At 36.4% G+C, this 15725-nt stretch overlaps 1 protein-coding gene across 3 annotated transcripts in view; it reads left to right on the forward strand.

The window, feature by feature from the left end:
- Positions 1-1026: 1026 nt before the first annotated feature.
- The window catches only part of BANK1 (B cell scaffold protein with ankyrin repeats 1), a 306556-nt gene continuing 291857 nt past the window's right edge, over positions 1027-15725 (forward strand). The window contains exon 1 of one of the 3 annotated variants that reach the window (XM_059376571.1): positions 1027-1393. In XM_059376571.1, coding sequence (XP_059232554.1) covers positions 1324-1393 — 70 coding nt within the window. In that variant the 5' untranslated portion in view covers positions 1027-1323. The remainder of the gene's footprint in view (positions 1394-15725) is intronic. The other 2 variants (XM_059376554.1, XM_059376562.1) reach the window with 2 other exon arrangements.

Consider the following 15725-nt stretch of genomic DNA (forward strand, 5'->3'; position numbering starts at 1 on the left):
GAATGCATCAGCTAGGACATGATCTCCCCAGTGGGTTGTTTTAAAAAGACTTACATGTTCTTAAGAATTGAATTTCTAAAACTATTTTCCAAGGGTTCATATGTTCCCTATAAACCAAACCCTCTGTCTTTACCTTATTGTACTGAGATCTCTTAGTAAACAGATATTTATAGAAGACAACAAACTTCTCAATATATTGTTTCATAAATTAGATAAAATCTCTTGCTATATTAATTCCAATACAGAAAATCAACTTAAAGTTAATCATGACCTTAAAGGAAATATTGGAAAGCAGGAAAATATATCTGTGATAGTTTCAAAATTGCTGTCATTTCACATATTTCTTCAGGGTTTCTTTATTGTGGTATAAACCATAAAAACAAATTGAGTTATGTGAAAAAAAGTTAACATTTTGGATACTTTGGATACTAAAAAAGACTTTGCCTGAGATAAATAGTTGCTACACAGCTCTCCCTTTTAGATTTCTTTTCTAAAAAGAGGGAGAGAGACATTTAAGCCATGAATTATTACCAGATCTTCAAGTAAATCTTCAAAAGTATTTTCAATTTCAAAAGGTAAATTACTAATTTAGAGATCGTGAGAGAAGAAGGGACATTTATATTAAGGCTCTGGGAAAAAAATCTTAGTATTTCCGTCTTGAAAGCAAGCGAAGTAAACTTATCTGGAGAACCTATTTCAATCCGCATCTAATTTTTTGCTGGAACCAGTTCTGACTTGGAGCAGGAGAGGGAAATAAATTTTATACGGGATTTTAAATCACTTTACAATTTATGATTCTAGGCTACAAAGTCTGGCCAAAATGAAATATTAAAAACATTCAACTGTATATCTACATCTACATCTTTATATCTTTCAATAACCAGATCTATGCATCTATTACTCCCCTTTCCCAGCAGATGTCTACTTCTGGTACCCCTATTTATTCCCGGAAGCGGGGGCATGGTGGAAGGCCTAGAATGGGTCAAGAGTTGGAGTGACCCGGAACGTTGCTCTCAGGTACTCCGAGTGAAAAGGTGAGGAGAGACCAGGACCAGAGAGTGTTCGGAGAAACGGAGCAGCCTAAAAAGCAGGCAAGCCTAAGCCCCGGGGTAGTTTCACTTCCTCAGTCGCCCCGCGAGGCCGGGCGGTGGCCCCGTGGCCTGAGCCCGGGGGCTGCGTTTCCGGACCCGCTGGCCGCAGCCGCGGGAGGTGCTCTGACAAGGGGCGGCGGCCGAGAGACGAGCTCGCCGGGGAAGCTCAGGCCGCGGGAGTCCGAGGCTCGGCGCGCATCCGTCCGCAGGCTGCCTGGCTTCGGCCGCTGCGATGCTGCCTGCGGCGTCGGTGCGGGCGGGCGGGAGCCGGGAGCGGACCTCCAGCGGCCCAGCGCCCCCAGGTGGGTGTTCGCGCGCGCCGGCAGCCACTGGGGAGGCCGGCAGGGCTCCGGGGCTGAGCGAGAATTGCGCTCCGGCCGCAGACGCCGGCGCGCCTCGGGGATGGGGCACCGGGGCGGCTCCTTCCCGCCGCGGTCAGCCGCTCAGCCGGCGGCCCGGCCCCTCCGTGGCGGGCGTCTTTGAGAGGCAGTCTGGGGGGGGGGGGGGACAAGGTGGGAGCGTTCTGTGTTCGGACCCGCGTGCGCCGCCAACTTCGGAGTGCTTGGAACTTGCCAGAGCACCTGGGACGGGGGCGTCCAGTTTCTCCAGTCGCCTTGCGACGGGTTTTTAAGTGAAGCGCGTGTTTTAAAAAATCATGCATAATTCTAAAAATTAACGGGGCATTGCAAAACGGCCTGTCCGGTTTATCTGCCGGGCCTTTCAAATCCAGCCCGGTAAACTGCTAAGGGCGGACTGTGATCCGCTTATCGGACAGGTTACTCTGTGTCCAGCCTCCTCACTGGGCAGATTTTGCTGACTGAGAAACCGTCAGTGTTGTTGAATACGTAACTGGATTAATAGATCACGTGGAGGCAGGTGCACTCAATTCTTCCTGAGTGTTTCAAATGCATCTGCGAACTTTATAATGATTATAAAGTGTTCGGTTTTAAAATTTTGAAAAAGCCTTCGCTTGAGTATTAAAATTACTGGAGTCGTTCACAGTGAGAAATGCAACAAGAAAATCGGAGTGAAAATATTCATTTGCTAAATAGAATTTCTCATAGCTTACCAGCATTTTTTGAGGAATGTTGGTTCCCTTGGCTAGTGTTTATTTTTAATATAAAAATTTTAGAAGACTGCTTTTTTTAAAGTGGAAAATATATTTGTGACAATTTAAATGACAAGAAAGGAATTAGAGCCCTTGATATCTTAATGTGTTAACATTTGTGATTTCAGCCTAACGATTTAGTTAAACAGAATGGGCTACAGTTTGTTCAAACTTCTTGTTTGAACAGTTTAGCCAGAAAATGACTTTTATTCCAACTGGCACTCAAGAATACTTTGAAGTACTTGCTATTGTGAATAACGCTAGAGTGATGTGACCCAACTTTTAGCTCATTCTGATTATTACTGTTCGGTCTGTGTGTTTTTCTCCATTTACTTTGGTCCTTCCCCATATGGTATTTATCACTTATTTCATTTACTTCCATTGGCCAAGGTAATCGTCCCCCCCCCCTTTTTAAAAAGATTTTATTTATTTATTTTAGAGAGAGAAAGAGAGCTCAGAGGGAGATTTAGAGAGAGAAGCAGATGCTGAGCAGGGAGCCGGATAGAGGCCTCCATCCCAGGACTCAGATCATGACCTGAGTTGAAGGCAGACTCTGAACCAATCACCCAGGCACCCCTGAAATATTTTTCTTATAAGGAACTATCTTTTGATACTACCCATGCCTAGTCCTATGAATAGTCTTCTATGAGAACAAGTTCTGATTAATTCTTTTAACACATGGAGAACCTTTTCACGTGACCTTTCTACCTGCTTTGGACAAGTGTTCCCAGAGCATGGTAGACTTCAGCTTAACATGACACGTTGTGGTAAAGTTAGTCCAACTTCATTTTAGAGAAGTGAAAGCTGAGACCCAAGTCGTGATTTTCCCATGGTCCCATAATTAATAATTATTTGAAGATCATCTATTCATGACTTCACCAACAATCTTCTATTCCCTACAAAAGTTGTGTAATAATATGAGTATAAAATGGTAAACAGTTTCATACCTATGAAGATTTTATATTTCTAGCAGTAGGTGTATGGTATATTATAATGACATCTATGTATGGTGTCACCAGAAAGATGGATGAGTAACCAACTTGTCTTTTAATGGAAGTAGGAAAAATATGATACCCAGTACTAAAACAATGTAAAAATGTTGCACAGTAGATGAAAATTCCATTTAGAGGGGCACCTGGGTGGCTCAGTGGGTTAAAGCCTCTGCTTTTGGTTCAGGTCATGATCCCAGGGTTCTGAGATCGAGCCCCGCATCAGGCTTTCTCTGCACAGTGGGGAGCCTGCTTTCTCCTCTCTCTCTGCCTGCCTCTCTGCCTACTTGTGATCTCTGTCTGTCAAAAAAATAAATAAAATCTTTTAAAAATTTTTCATTTAGAATGTATTTTTCTTTTTTATATTTAACTAGATACTGTTCTCTGATATCCAAATGAGAAATTTTGCCTTTGCTTTATTCCCGAAACTAGTGATTTTAAAAACAAATTTAATTTTTAACTGCTACCTTCAATAAGGACTGTTAAAGTGCAGATTTTTCCCCACCCCATAGTTTTTGTAGTTTTTATTAACATTATTTGATGCCTCCAATGAAGAGAGTTAAATAAATTATTAGTCGAAAAAGGGAAGGCACCTACCCTGTCTCACCATGTGCTAGATGCTTATATGCAACTTGTGAGGGACTCAGTTCTCTCTTTGTCTTAAAGTTATTGAAGATTTGAAGCTTTTCATTCTGACTGCAGTCTTCTAACATAGCAAATAACATTGATTTCGCGTTCCAAGGAAATACCCTGGTTCTATTCTGGTGACTGGTAAAACTTGCCTCCTTTAGACAGCTGGAAATGTTCTGATAAGGTTACTTTTGCTGAGATTTTAAAGAGAGGTAGCTCTCTTAGGGTGTTTTCATTTTAATGTGAAATAATTCTATAATATCGCTTAGGGTTTTTGACTTAAACAGCAATGTATGTGATGTATACTTGGAAAATCAGCAAGAATTTTTCCACGAATTTGTTGGTGATCATGCGCTCTGGACTCAGACCACCTTGCATCAGTCTGCTTTATTACTTACTTACTGTTTGACCTTGGATAAATAACTAAATCTGTCATTATCTCAGTTTATTCATTTAAAAAGCAGAAGTGGAGAGAACAATAACACTTATTTGAAAGAGTAGCTTTGAGAATTAAAAGAGAAAAAATGCATGTGAAGTGATGTTCACGGTACCATAGCAAATAGTAATTGCTTAATACATGATAGCTGTTATTTTAATTCTTAGGTCATTGGTCAATAGTGTCATATTCACATATAAAAGATAGAGTTTATATTGAGAAAACAAACTCTTTTGAATTGGGGGAAAACTTGAATGAAGGCATCAAGCTCCCACATGAAACAGATGAGGGAATATGGCTTCCTGTAGAAAGATGCTGCCTATCCTTGGGGAAATATTGTGGTTAGTAGTTCTGAGAGGAGAAAAAGAAGAACCCACAGTGGGAAGAACTAAGCATAAATTGATTAAAAGGACATTGGACTAGGGCATTTATAAGGAAGAAAAAATGGGAATTTAATAGGACAAAATGAGAACATGTTTTATTTTCCCGTATCACAGAGTACCAGTTGTGACCCAGTTCAAAATATATATGTATGTAAATGTATGTGGAAAAGTAAGGATTGAACTGAACATTATGGGATACTTCATTGAATTATAAGATGATGGAGAATCTCCTTTACCAAAATATTTACAACGTGTTTTAAAAACTCCAATATAAAGAGTATTATTCCTGCCAAATATATGTTGCAGGTTTTAAGAACTTAAATAACTGTTACCTGATTACATGAGTTACATTGTCATTTTATTACTTTCTTTATATATTATAGAATATCTTACAGTAATTTCAGAGATAGCTATGAAATAATAATAGGAAGGGCAAATATTCCAGAAGTTATTATTTAAAAATAAGTTGTTTTGTGGCCTTGTGATTCTTTGCTGTTCTAAATATAAAGAATGGTATCTAAGTTTCACTGGCAGACATTGAAATAGTCCAGGTGGTAAAAATATTGATATTATATGGAATTCTATCCCTCTTGAATGTATTTTTTACTCAGAGAAAAAGAATTATTTTTTTAAACATTTACCTGAACAGAAATTTCTTTGTTGTTTTCAAGTCCTCCACATTGAAATAATCCAGAAAGACCACTTCCCTTTCTAATCATGAGAAGTAATTTTTCAATGCCTTGTGGTCTTTTATAAGATTTCCTGTGTGTCCAATCAATTAAAATAAGTTATGCCTTATCACACTATGTGTCATGTTTTCCTTTCTTTTTAAGCTCTTATACTGCTTTTCTGTATTAGCAATTCCCATGCTTTCATTTTTAATGTGTTCCACTTTATAAAGGCATTCTAAAAGGTGCAAGAACAGTTTCTTACTTGGAATTTCATTTACCATATGCCTCATTTTTAATTATGATCCATGCTGAAGACTAAGTCTCACCCTTTGGTAAGAATCAATATTCCATTCATTTTTTGTTCTAACTTTGCCGTAAGAAGGATCATGCCTAACTTTCAGAAAAATAACATAGTGCCAAGACCACTTGAAATCCTGGCCTTCTTTTAAGACTGCATTTATTGTGTCAACTACTTTGAATTCATATGATATGGATATCACATTACCTTGATAAGTGAGAACATCAGAAGATTAGCACCTACTCTGAATAAGAAGTTATATCGTTGGTGTTCCTGGGTGGCTCAGTGATCATGATCACTGACCTCCGGCTCAGGTCATGATCCCAGGGTCCTGGGATAGAGCCCCACAAAGGGCTCTCTGCTCAGCAGGGAGCCTGCTTCCCCACCTGCTTCTCTGTCTACTTGTGATCTCTCTCTGTCAAATAAATAAAATCTTCAAAAAAAGTTATATCATTCAGTACAATTATATGAAAGTATGTAATAATTCATTACTTTATTTCATTTCCTACAACAGCTTTTCTAAACTATTAAAGTTGTAACGTCTAAGTCATCATATCTTTTTTGGAGGGTGTAGAGAGTAGAGAAACACCCACATCAGAGATGTGGGGAAGAAACCTACAATATCAAAGTGGTATGATTCTGTGAAATCACGTTACTAGAATGACAAACTGTAGAGTATTTCTTGGGACTGTGTGAAGAATTCCTAAGATTTAACCACTTTCCTCATTGGTTGATTGCATTTTATTTCGATTTAATAGACTGATATAAAATCTCAGGAGACAACTGCATTTTAGTACAATTAGTGAACTACTGGGTCACTAATGAGGAAGTCAGTGAGATAAAATTGAAGCAAAATTCTACCTTCAGTTCAGTTAATGAGGTACTTGCGTTAATTTTGTCATCACTTTTCAATAAAACTTTAGAACTTTCACTACTCCAGGCACTTCTTTATAGACCAGAGACCCCTTTTTATCATGCTCTGTCCATCTGTACCCATGTTAAATGGGTAAAACCATGTATCATTCAGATTCTTGGAAACAGTCACTTGGGTCAAGAAGAGACACTAACTTCAGAGGCAGCTTGCTGCTTTTGCTTACTAGCCAATGATGTGCTTTGTCTGGCTTTTGCAGATTTGTTGGACTCAACAAACCTTTCCTTTCAAAAAAGAGAATGAGACTTCTGTCAGTGGAAGGGTACTGTTTGATGACACACAATAGAGGATGACCGTCAGTTGACTCTCGTCCACAATGGATGATTAGAAAGATGAGTTGAGGGAATTGAAGACTGAAAGCAGGAGAGATAGTCTTAGTTTCTGACTTTCCATTTCTAGCTCATGTAAGACCTAGCTGCACTTGTACTTCTGATCTGGTCTCCATAAAATGCCTGTAGTATCCTTACAATTGCCTTCTTTTTAGGTGAACAAGTTTGAACGAGTTCTCTTTATTTGGAGGAAAAGATTTTGGACTAGAATGCCTTGAAATTTGAACTTTTCCTGTTTTATTTCTCCAATACTACCTCTCCTGTTTCTGTAAACTTCTTTTCTTTTAGAAAGTTGTTGTTATTGTTAAAATGATGTCTGCTATGCATCTTCCATCCAAAGTTAATCAAAGTTATATCTTTTATGCACTGAGAATAGGATGTCTTATAAGTCTAATAATCCTCCTGATAAGAATATTTGGAATTATCTTGCTTTGGTACTGAAATTTGAAGAAAATTCATGCAGTTATTTTTGTCTCTAAACTTAAAGACCCTAGAGTTGGTGAGGAAATAATTCAAAGTTTAATATTCTAAGAGTTAATCAGTGTTAAGTTTAGAATTTTGAATTATGTAGTTATAAAGCTGTATTAATTATAAAATTATAACTATTTTTAAATGTTTTTAATAAGATGTTTTTATAAAATTGGTGGTGTGCTGTTTGGGGGGAATTTTAAAAATGTATTTAAATTGGGGCATACAGAGTGAGAGAATGCCTATGACATTTATCTTGGTAAAAGCAGAAGTGGAGGTATAAAAGTAGCATAGCTTACTAGCTATTCTCTCAGTACCCCTGGGGGATTAAGTTTTTCAAAATAAGGGCAGCACTTGAGAAATCAGCATTTATTAAATGAATCATGCTTTTCCCAGTAAGTTAAAATACAGTTGATCCTTAACATTAATTTGAACTGTGCAGGTTCACATATACATGTTTTGTTTTTGATACAGTATCATACTGTAAATGTATTTTCTCTTTGATATGATTTTCTTGACATTTTCTTTTTCTACAGCTTATTTTATTGTAAGAATATAGTATATAATACATATAGCATACAAACTGTGTTAATTGACTATGTTATTGATAAGGCCTCTGGTCAATAGTAGGCTATTGGTAGTTAAGTTTTTGAGGAATCACAAGTTAGATGCAGTATTTTCAACCACATGGGAGGCTGGTGCCTCTAACCCCTGCGTTGATCAAGTGTTGGCTATACCACCTTTGCCATATAATAAAGTCTTACATATCTTAGAATATGAATTCTGATTTCTCTATTCTGTTCCAGTTGTATTTGTTTATTTCAAAGCCAGTATCTGGTAAGGAAAGTACTCCTAAGAGATCTTCTTTTCCATAGTTTTCTTGTTTCTTATTAGATATTCTTCCATTCTTCCACTTCCATTTAGAGATTATTTTATCTACTTCTCCTTCCATGAAACAATTGGAATATTGTTTAACACTTGATTTAGAGGCATTTAATGAAAGCAATCTCACCGTTTTAAACAGAAAGAAGTTTAATATAGGAAGTTGAGTTTTTATATAACGATGTTGGGGGTTTGGGAGCAATCTCTAGTCTTGCTCATCAGGAATCATTTTGCTAACAAAGCTACAGGAACCAGTTTTCATAATCGGCCAGGGGGATCTGCTAATTTATTACTATCAGGAAGCTGGGGAATCAGAAGGCACTGAACCTGCTTGTTAGCACCTGGAACAGACTAGGCCAGGATCCCAAGAATTTCTGGCTCATGAGCCATCTCCTATTTGCTGGATCTGCACCAACAAAAATAGATGCCTTTCATTCCATTGGAATGGTATAATATTTATATACTAATTTGAGGAGAATCAACTTTAAATGTTACTAAATCTTCTATTGGATTAATTGGTGTAGAAAATTCTGCATATGAAAGATCCTAGGTTTCAAAAGAAATATACAATAACTTGGCTTACTTAAGTCAAATGATAAAGTTGGGAACTTTCCACTCATTCATGTTATAACCACATGAAAGTTGAACTTTTCCTGTTGTGATTCTGTGAACAAATGTGACAAAGTATTGCTTTCTATATTTAAAATGTCCTCCCATGTAAGTCAATTTTCTCACAAAATTCTTTAAAATTCTTTAAATCATTAATTGTGACCTTTATATAGAAGTAGCTAATGTTTTATTGGTTAGTTATAAATTGTGTAAGATATTACAATAAAAAAAAAGCATGCAATGCCTTTTTAATAGAAATTTAAGTTAGATCTTTGGATATGCATATAGAATTGCAGCTTAAAATATATCAAGGTTTTTATTTATATTACAGAGCAGTCAAACTAATCTCTCACCTGTTTTCCTAACATTTTTCCAATTTGACATTGATATTAAATATTATTTTAAAGACAACTAAATATGGCCACCTTTGTTGATTGATTGCCTATACAATATCTCTGTCTAGCTATATCAATTCAAATATGGGAACTGTCACTTATTCTGTGACTTTGAGCAAATTACTCCTGTAAAATCCAATTTCTTTATATCTGAAATAGGTAGCACACCTATTTTTGATATAATTAAATGTAATTCTATTTGTAAAGTGCCTAGAGCATTCAGAGCAGGTGCTTAGCAAATGGCAAATGTTATTACTTTTCAGCATGAGGTAGTATTCAAATTTCACTTTATTAGAAGGAATGTGTTTACATGGCTCTTTCTTAGCACTTCTGGTGTCACATACTTATGAATCTCAAGATGGAGAGCCTCATATAAATGTTCTTTCAGTTGTCCTGTTCAATTTTTCTGATTGCTATATTAAACACAGGAATATCTCAAATGTGCTTCTCTGGGTATTCCCTACAGATTGGACTTATTGAAACCCATGATCTGCTATGAAAAAAATTATATGATTTTATATGTGAAATTGTATATTGTCTTCAGGGAAAATAGTTAGTGGATAAAGAACACTTATCCCATTTTGAGAATTCTGTTTTTATATCATATTATTTTAAAATAAAAATGTGATTTTTAAATTTTCTTTATTCTTGAAGATTTATATATTATCCGTATATTATCTTCCATCCCTTCGGCCACCCCCCCCCCCACCAAAGAAGAAAACAACACACATGGAAACTGGGTCATAGTAGAGTTGATTCAGAGTCTTTTAATTTTTGTGATGAAGGCATTTCTAATATCCTCATATAGGTAAAAATAAGTTGATACAGTTGTATAGATAAAGCTTTAGTGATATTTTCAGAATTGCTTTAATTATGTCTAAACAGTTTGTTCCTCAAAGAACAAACAGTTCTAAACAGTTTGTTCCCCAAAGAGTGTAAGTCATTGTATAGTCATTGTATAGACTTACACCTAGATCTTTGAGGGTCAGGAGAATAATAGAAATGTCCATCTAAGCAAATAGTTCTAAGTAACCTATGAGTAATTAGAAAGTACTAGTAATTATGGAAAGAAAGAGAGGGCTTTTCTATTCTCTTGTGAGGACCAGTCTGCTGAGAAGTTAGCAATTAACACATACTTCATCTCTGCTTCTCCTTAGAAAAATACAGAAGATTCATTTAAAAAGTATGTTCATATTTTATGATATTATTTTCAAATATTTTATTACTTTATGACTCCTTAGAATAATTTTCTCATCTGGTACATATAAAAATCTAGGCTCCTCATTCTTTAGGTAATTCTGTTACAAGACCTCTTTGTACCTCATGATGAAAAGAGCATTTGGTAAGACTTGCAACATAGTAGGTGCTCTGGGATTGATAGTTATCATGTCTGTTTCTAGGTGAGTCAAATGGGTGGACTCATGGGACATTATGAATGCTGACTCATAACTTCTTTTGTCTGGTGGCCAATACCTGAAAAACCTGAGCTCATAGTCCCAGGGCTTGCTTGCTTTAGTACTGTGCTGCATGAACGGTATTATGTAGCATAAATGTTCCTTGGAAAAATTGTTCTATAAAATCAGTTTTGAATGTGCATACTGGGACATTCTAGTGGTCTGAGAAATTCTGCAACTAACAATGTATCTTCAATTTTCTCTAGTCCATTGTTTCACAAATGTATTTAATCATGGAATGCATTGTCATCTTAACACTGGTAGAGAGAAAGGGTTTTTTTTGCACCAAGTTTTTATCCCTGTTAAATGGCAAATAGTTCTTGAGAGGATGGTTCTTTCAAACCAGAGGTCGGTTACACTGCTTTTAACCATATTTTCCTCAGTGCTCTGGCCACCTTTTGAGTGAGAGGGAGATGGGCTATATAAGGGCTATATCTATATTAGGAATAGAAACAGAAGAAGATATAGAGTAGGCAAAATGATATTAACAGGCTGTGTAGGGCACACAAGATTTGGCCGTTTCTTTAATTCCCTTATGATTAATTCTTACTATTCAAATGAGGACTTTGTGAGATGCGCCAGAGAAAATGGGAGGAAAATTAGAAGGGGATCATCTGTTAAGAAAAGTAAAGTTGTATGAATGCAATAAGACTGGGTATGTGTGGGGCACCTGGATGGCTCAGTCAGTTAAGTGTCTGCCTTTAGCTCGGGTCATGATTCTGAGGTCCTGGAATCCAGCCCTCCTTCGGGCTCCCTGCTCATTGAAGATTCTGCTTCTCTCTCTGCCCAAGCCCCACTCAGGCACCCTCTCTCTCTCAAATAAATAAGTAAAACCTTAAAAAAAAGACTGGGAACATGCATACCATATTCTAAATATAAGAGTATTTTGGAGTGTGTGTGCTTATGCAATTGGTATTTAAATAGTATGTATGTGTCTCAACCGAGCAACTGATTTTACAGATATTTTCACATGTCAGACTACATAAACCAGTCACTATGTCAATAATCATGTAAGCCGTGTAAGTAGCCTCACGTTGTTCAAATATTGGGATTTTATTCATCAGAACATTCCAAAGTTAAGATCAAGATTAAGTTGACTATCTGGTTATAGCCAGATAGTTTACATGTTAGAAATATTTGTAAGTGGAACACACCTTTGAAGCCAGCATAGGTTATTAGGAGTCACACAAGTAAATTACTGCTGAAATATTTTTCTGATGGAAACAATAATAACTGATATAAATGCAAATAGTTTAAGCTGAGAATTTTATGTCTTGGAGATTGACAAACAGTGCATGTAAACAACACTAATAAGACAATGGCTTTTATTACTCACATAGATTGGATGCTCTTGAAAGGAGGGAGTAGCATCTGACATCTGCTTAGCAGAGGTAAGCACATTAGTAGATGCTTGCTGATTTGCTGGTAACACAAGAGTGACAGTAAAGTCACCAAATTAAGTTAATGGAAAGGATAAATGAAGTTATAGCCATTTCTGAATTCCCCACTTCTGAGTTATAAATCTAGCTATAGATAACAACCCTGGTTTCAACTTTCCTTTTCAAATCAGTTTGCAGAAGGGCTTTCTTTAATTATGAAAAAAAATTAAAAATTCACAAAACCTTTTACATAAAGATAATTTTAGGGCATTTTCCAATATTAAATTAACTTTTAACCTGATAACAACTAATTTATTTTTATTGAAATGTTTATAACTTATAATATTTAGCTTATATTTAAAATATATTCTGGGGCAAATAGAAAAAAATCTGATCAGTGTCTAAAAGCAAATAAAATTTAATACCCTTCTTGTGTGTCTAGAAGATGAAATTTTTTTATTGTTCTTTTTTCTAGAATAATACTTGCACATAATTGAAAATATGTACAATGGCTAAAAAATAGGAAAAGACATGGTATATATACTTGTACTTTTTATTTTTCTATGTTTACTTTTAACAATTTTACTTGTTCAGCTTTGCAGTGTTAATATATGTAATATTCGTTTATGCACTTAAAAGTTACATTTGTATAGCAGTTTGGTGTCCTGTTATTCATAAATATTTCAGTTTTGCTCTCTTCATATAAATCTATTGTACAGTGTTTAAAAAGAAAAGAAAATCCACAAAAATTTATTGGATAAAGATCATCCTCCATACAAAACCATTACTAACCTAAAGAAAGCGTGAATAATTTTTAATGATATAGGAAATACTTTTTCACTGTGCTGGATTTGAAGTAAAAAAAAGCATAGGATTGGGTGCCCGGGTGCTCAGTCAGTTAACCACCTGCCTTGGGCTCAAGTGTGATCTCAGGGTCCTGGGAAAGTCTGATCTCAGGGTCCTGGGATCTAGCCCCACATTAGGCTCCCTGCTCAGCAGGGAGTCTGCTTCTCCCTCTCCTTCTGCACCCCCCCCCCCGCTCCTACTCTGTCTCTTCAATAAACAAAAATCTAAAACAAACAAACAAGCAACAAAAGAAAACCCAACACACAATGGATCAAGTAGTGGCTCTGTCACTAATGAATGATATGACTCTCTGATGCCCAGGAGACATTATTTATATTGATGATCACATTAATTCTTCATAAGAATGATTGGCTCATAATACTAATTCAATTAATATCTCTTATTTTAGGAGAAAACCACTGCAGAAATTAAAATTGCTTTCTCTAGGCATTTGGGATTGAGGATATCCATCAAGAAAGAGTGGACTAATGCCTTTATTGTCTATGCAGGAGTAATTATCCTTTATTCATTCACTGTTCAAACATTTATTCTTGATCTGTGCTAGGTTCAAGAAACACATAAAAAGGTGGCTTCAGCCCTCGGAGACTACACTTAAGTGAAATAAGGATGGGAAAAGCTGAATGGAACTATTTCTTTTTACCTACATTCTGATTGAACATCAGATGACTCAAAAACCTTCACTGCTGAGATCTGAATAATTTGGTTATGAAAACTAGTTAGCAGGGTGAGCTACAGCTAAGAGTGTTCACTGTGACTACTGGGGGTGACTCTTGATGCATAACTTCTGTTCCAGAAAGTCACTACTCATTTCAGAAGGCGGTCATGAGTGTAGTCCCCTGGGACAGCATTTTGCAAATTTCAGTCATTTTCACAAAACCTTCCTCAAATTTTTGGCTATTGTACCCTCTTGTTTAAGAAAAAAATTCTTTAATATTTTTTTTAGCTTAAACATATTTTAAAGGAACATTTACATCACTACCATAAATGAAAAATCATTACCACTCACCCTAAAGAGAAGGTGGCCATACAAATAAACGGATTGAAAATAAAATAATGTTGAAAAATTATAGGTTAGGACAGGTTCTGGACACATAGATCCACCTCTGTTTGATAGTGTTAGAGTTCATGAAGTCACAGGAGCTTCAATCTAAGACACTATCCTTTACCAAATCAAAGTTGAAGAAATATTCTGAAGGGAATGACTTTCTCGGATTCGCTGTCACTATGTTTCTGGGAGTTGGCATCCCACCCGCTGGCTAATGCTGTCCTCCAAAGGCCAAGTTCACCTTACAGAAGGTTGAAATGAAGTTTTATTTAGCACTTACAGGTGTCAGGAACGATGATAAATTCTCTACATAGTTTATCTCATTTATTTCTCACAACAACAGATTTCATAGGTGATATTATCTGTTCATTATAAATGGGGGAATCCAAGCTCAGAGAGGTTAATTATTTGCTTGAAGCTGGCTGAATTAGGATTCCAAGACAGCCTGATTCCAAAGCCTGACCTCCTAGCCACTCTATAACTCTCTGAAATAATCTCATTTTAGTCTCACAAAAACACACATGTACACTCATGTTAGAAAAGCATTCCTCCCATGTGGACATTTCCATTTCAGTGAAGTAGTCATGTATATAGAAAGTCATTTTAATAGAAAATAAGTAACATAAAAGATGATATTGTTACCCATTAATAGGCCAACATTGAAACATTCTTTGCAAGGGATAGAATAAGCAACCACAGTTTCTAACTAATAATTGTAAACTTTTAGAAAGTTTTGCTGCTTTCAGGGTCCTTAGAGGTTAATGAAATAACAGGAACTGAAATATCTACAACATAATGCTAGAAAAACAATGTCTTTAATGAAGGTCACTGGATATTTAAAATCATCAAGGCTGGAATAGAGATGTGATTAAAATATATTGCTAAATGGCTACAATGAAGAGTACTCTAAAAGTGGAAGGCTAATAATTTGTGTCTGCCTAATGCTTTGCGACCTTAAAGGAATTTTCAAACCCTACTAATTGACTTTTAGAAAATTCTCCTAATGTATCATTTACTTTGACTCAGTGAGAAATCTAAACAATGATCATTTAAACTATTTAATCAGGGTCATCCTGCAAACACTCTGTGAGGAAAGCAGAAAGGACCTAGAGCTGAAGTAGTGTTCAGATGTTTGATAGACAGAATAATGGCTCCCCTAAAGTGTCTACATCTTAATCCCTGGAGCTGTGAATACGTTAGGCTACATGGCAAAGGTTACAGCTGGAATTAAGATTGCTATATCAATTTACCTTGAGATGGAGAGATGATCATGGACTATCCAACTGGACCCAACGTAATCACAAAGGTCCTTATAAGACAAAGAGAGAGGCATTAGAGGGGAACCAGAGACAGGGCAGCAGCATGAGAAGGACTCAGCCCAATTTTGCTGGCTTGAAGATGGAATGGGGCCATGAGCCAGGAGCTGTGGATGACTTCTAGAAAATGCAAATAAATAGATTCTTTCCTAATGCCTCCAGAGGAACGTAGCCTTGCCAATGTTTTGATTTTAGCTTACTGGGACCTGTTTCAGACTTCTAACCTTCAAAACTGTCAGATAATAAATTTGTATTACTTTATGCCACAAGTTTATGGTGATCTTACATGGCAGCAATAGGAAATGAATGCAGATTTTTTAAACATGTGGATACCACAAGGACAAAGAGTAGCATGAATATCACAGATCAGGTCATATCTATCAGACTTCACACACCATCAGTCTAATTAAAACACTGGATTATAACCATGAGGAAATAAACTTT

The sequence above is a fragment of the Mustela nigripes genome, chromosome 1 (genome assembly GCF_022355385.1).
Source record: "Mustela nigripes isolate SB6536 chromosome 1, MUSNIG.SB6536, whole genome shotgun sequence".
NCBI lineage: Eukaryota > Metazoa > Chordata > Mammalia > Carnivora > Mustelidae > Mustela > Mustela nigripes.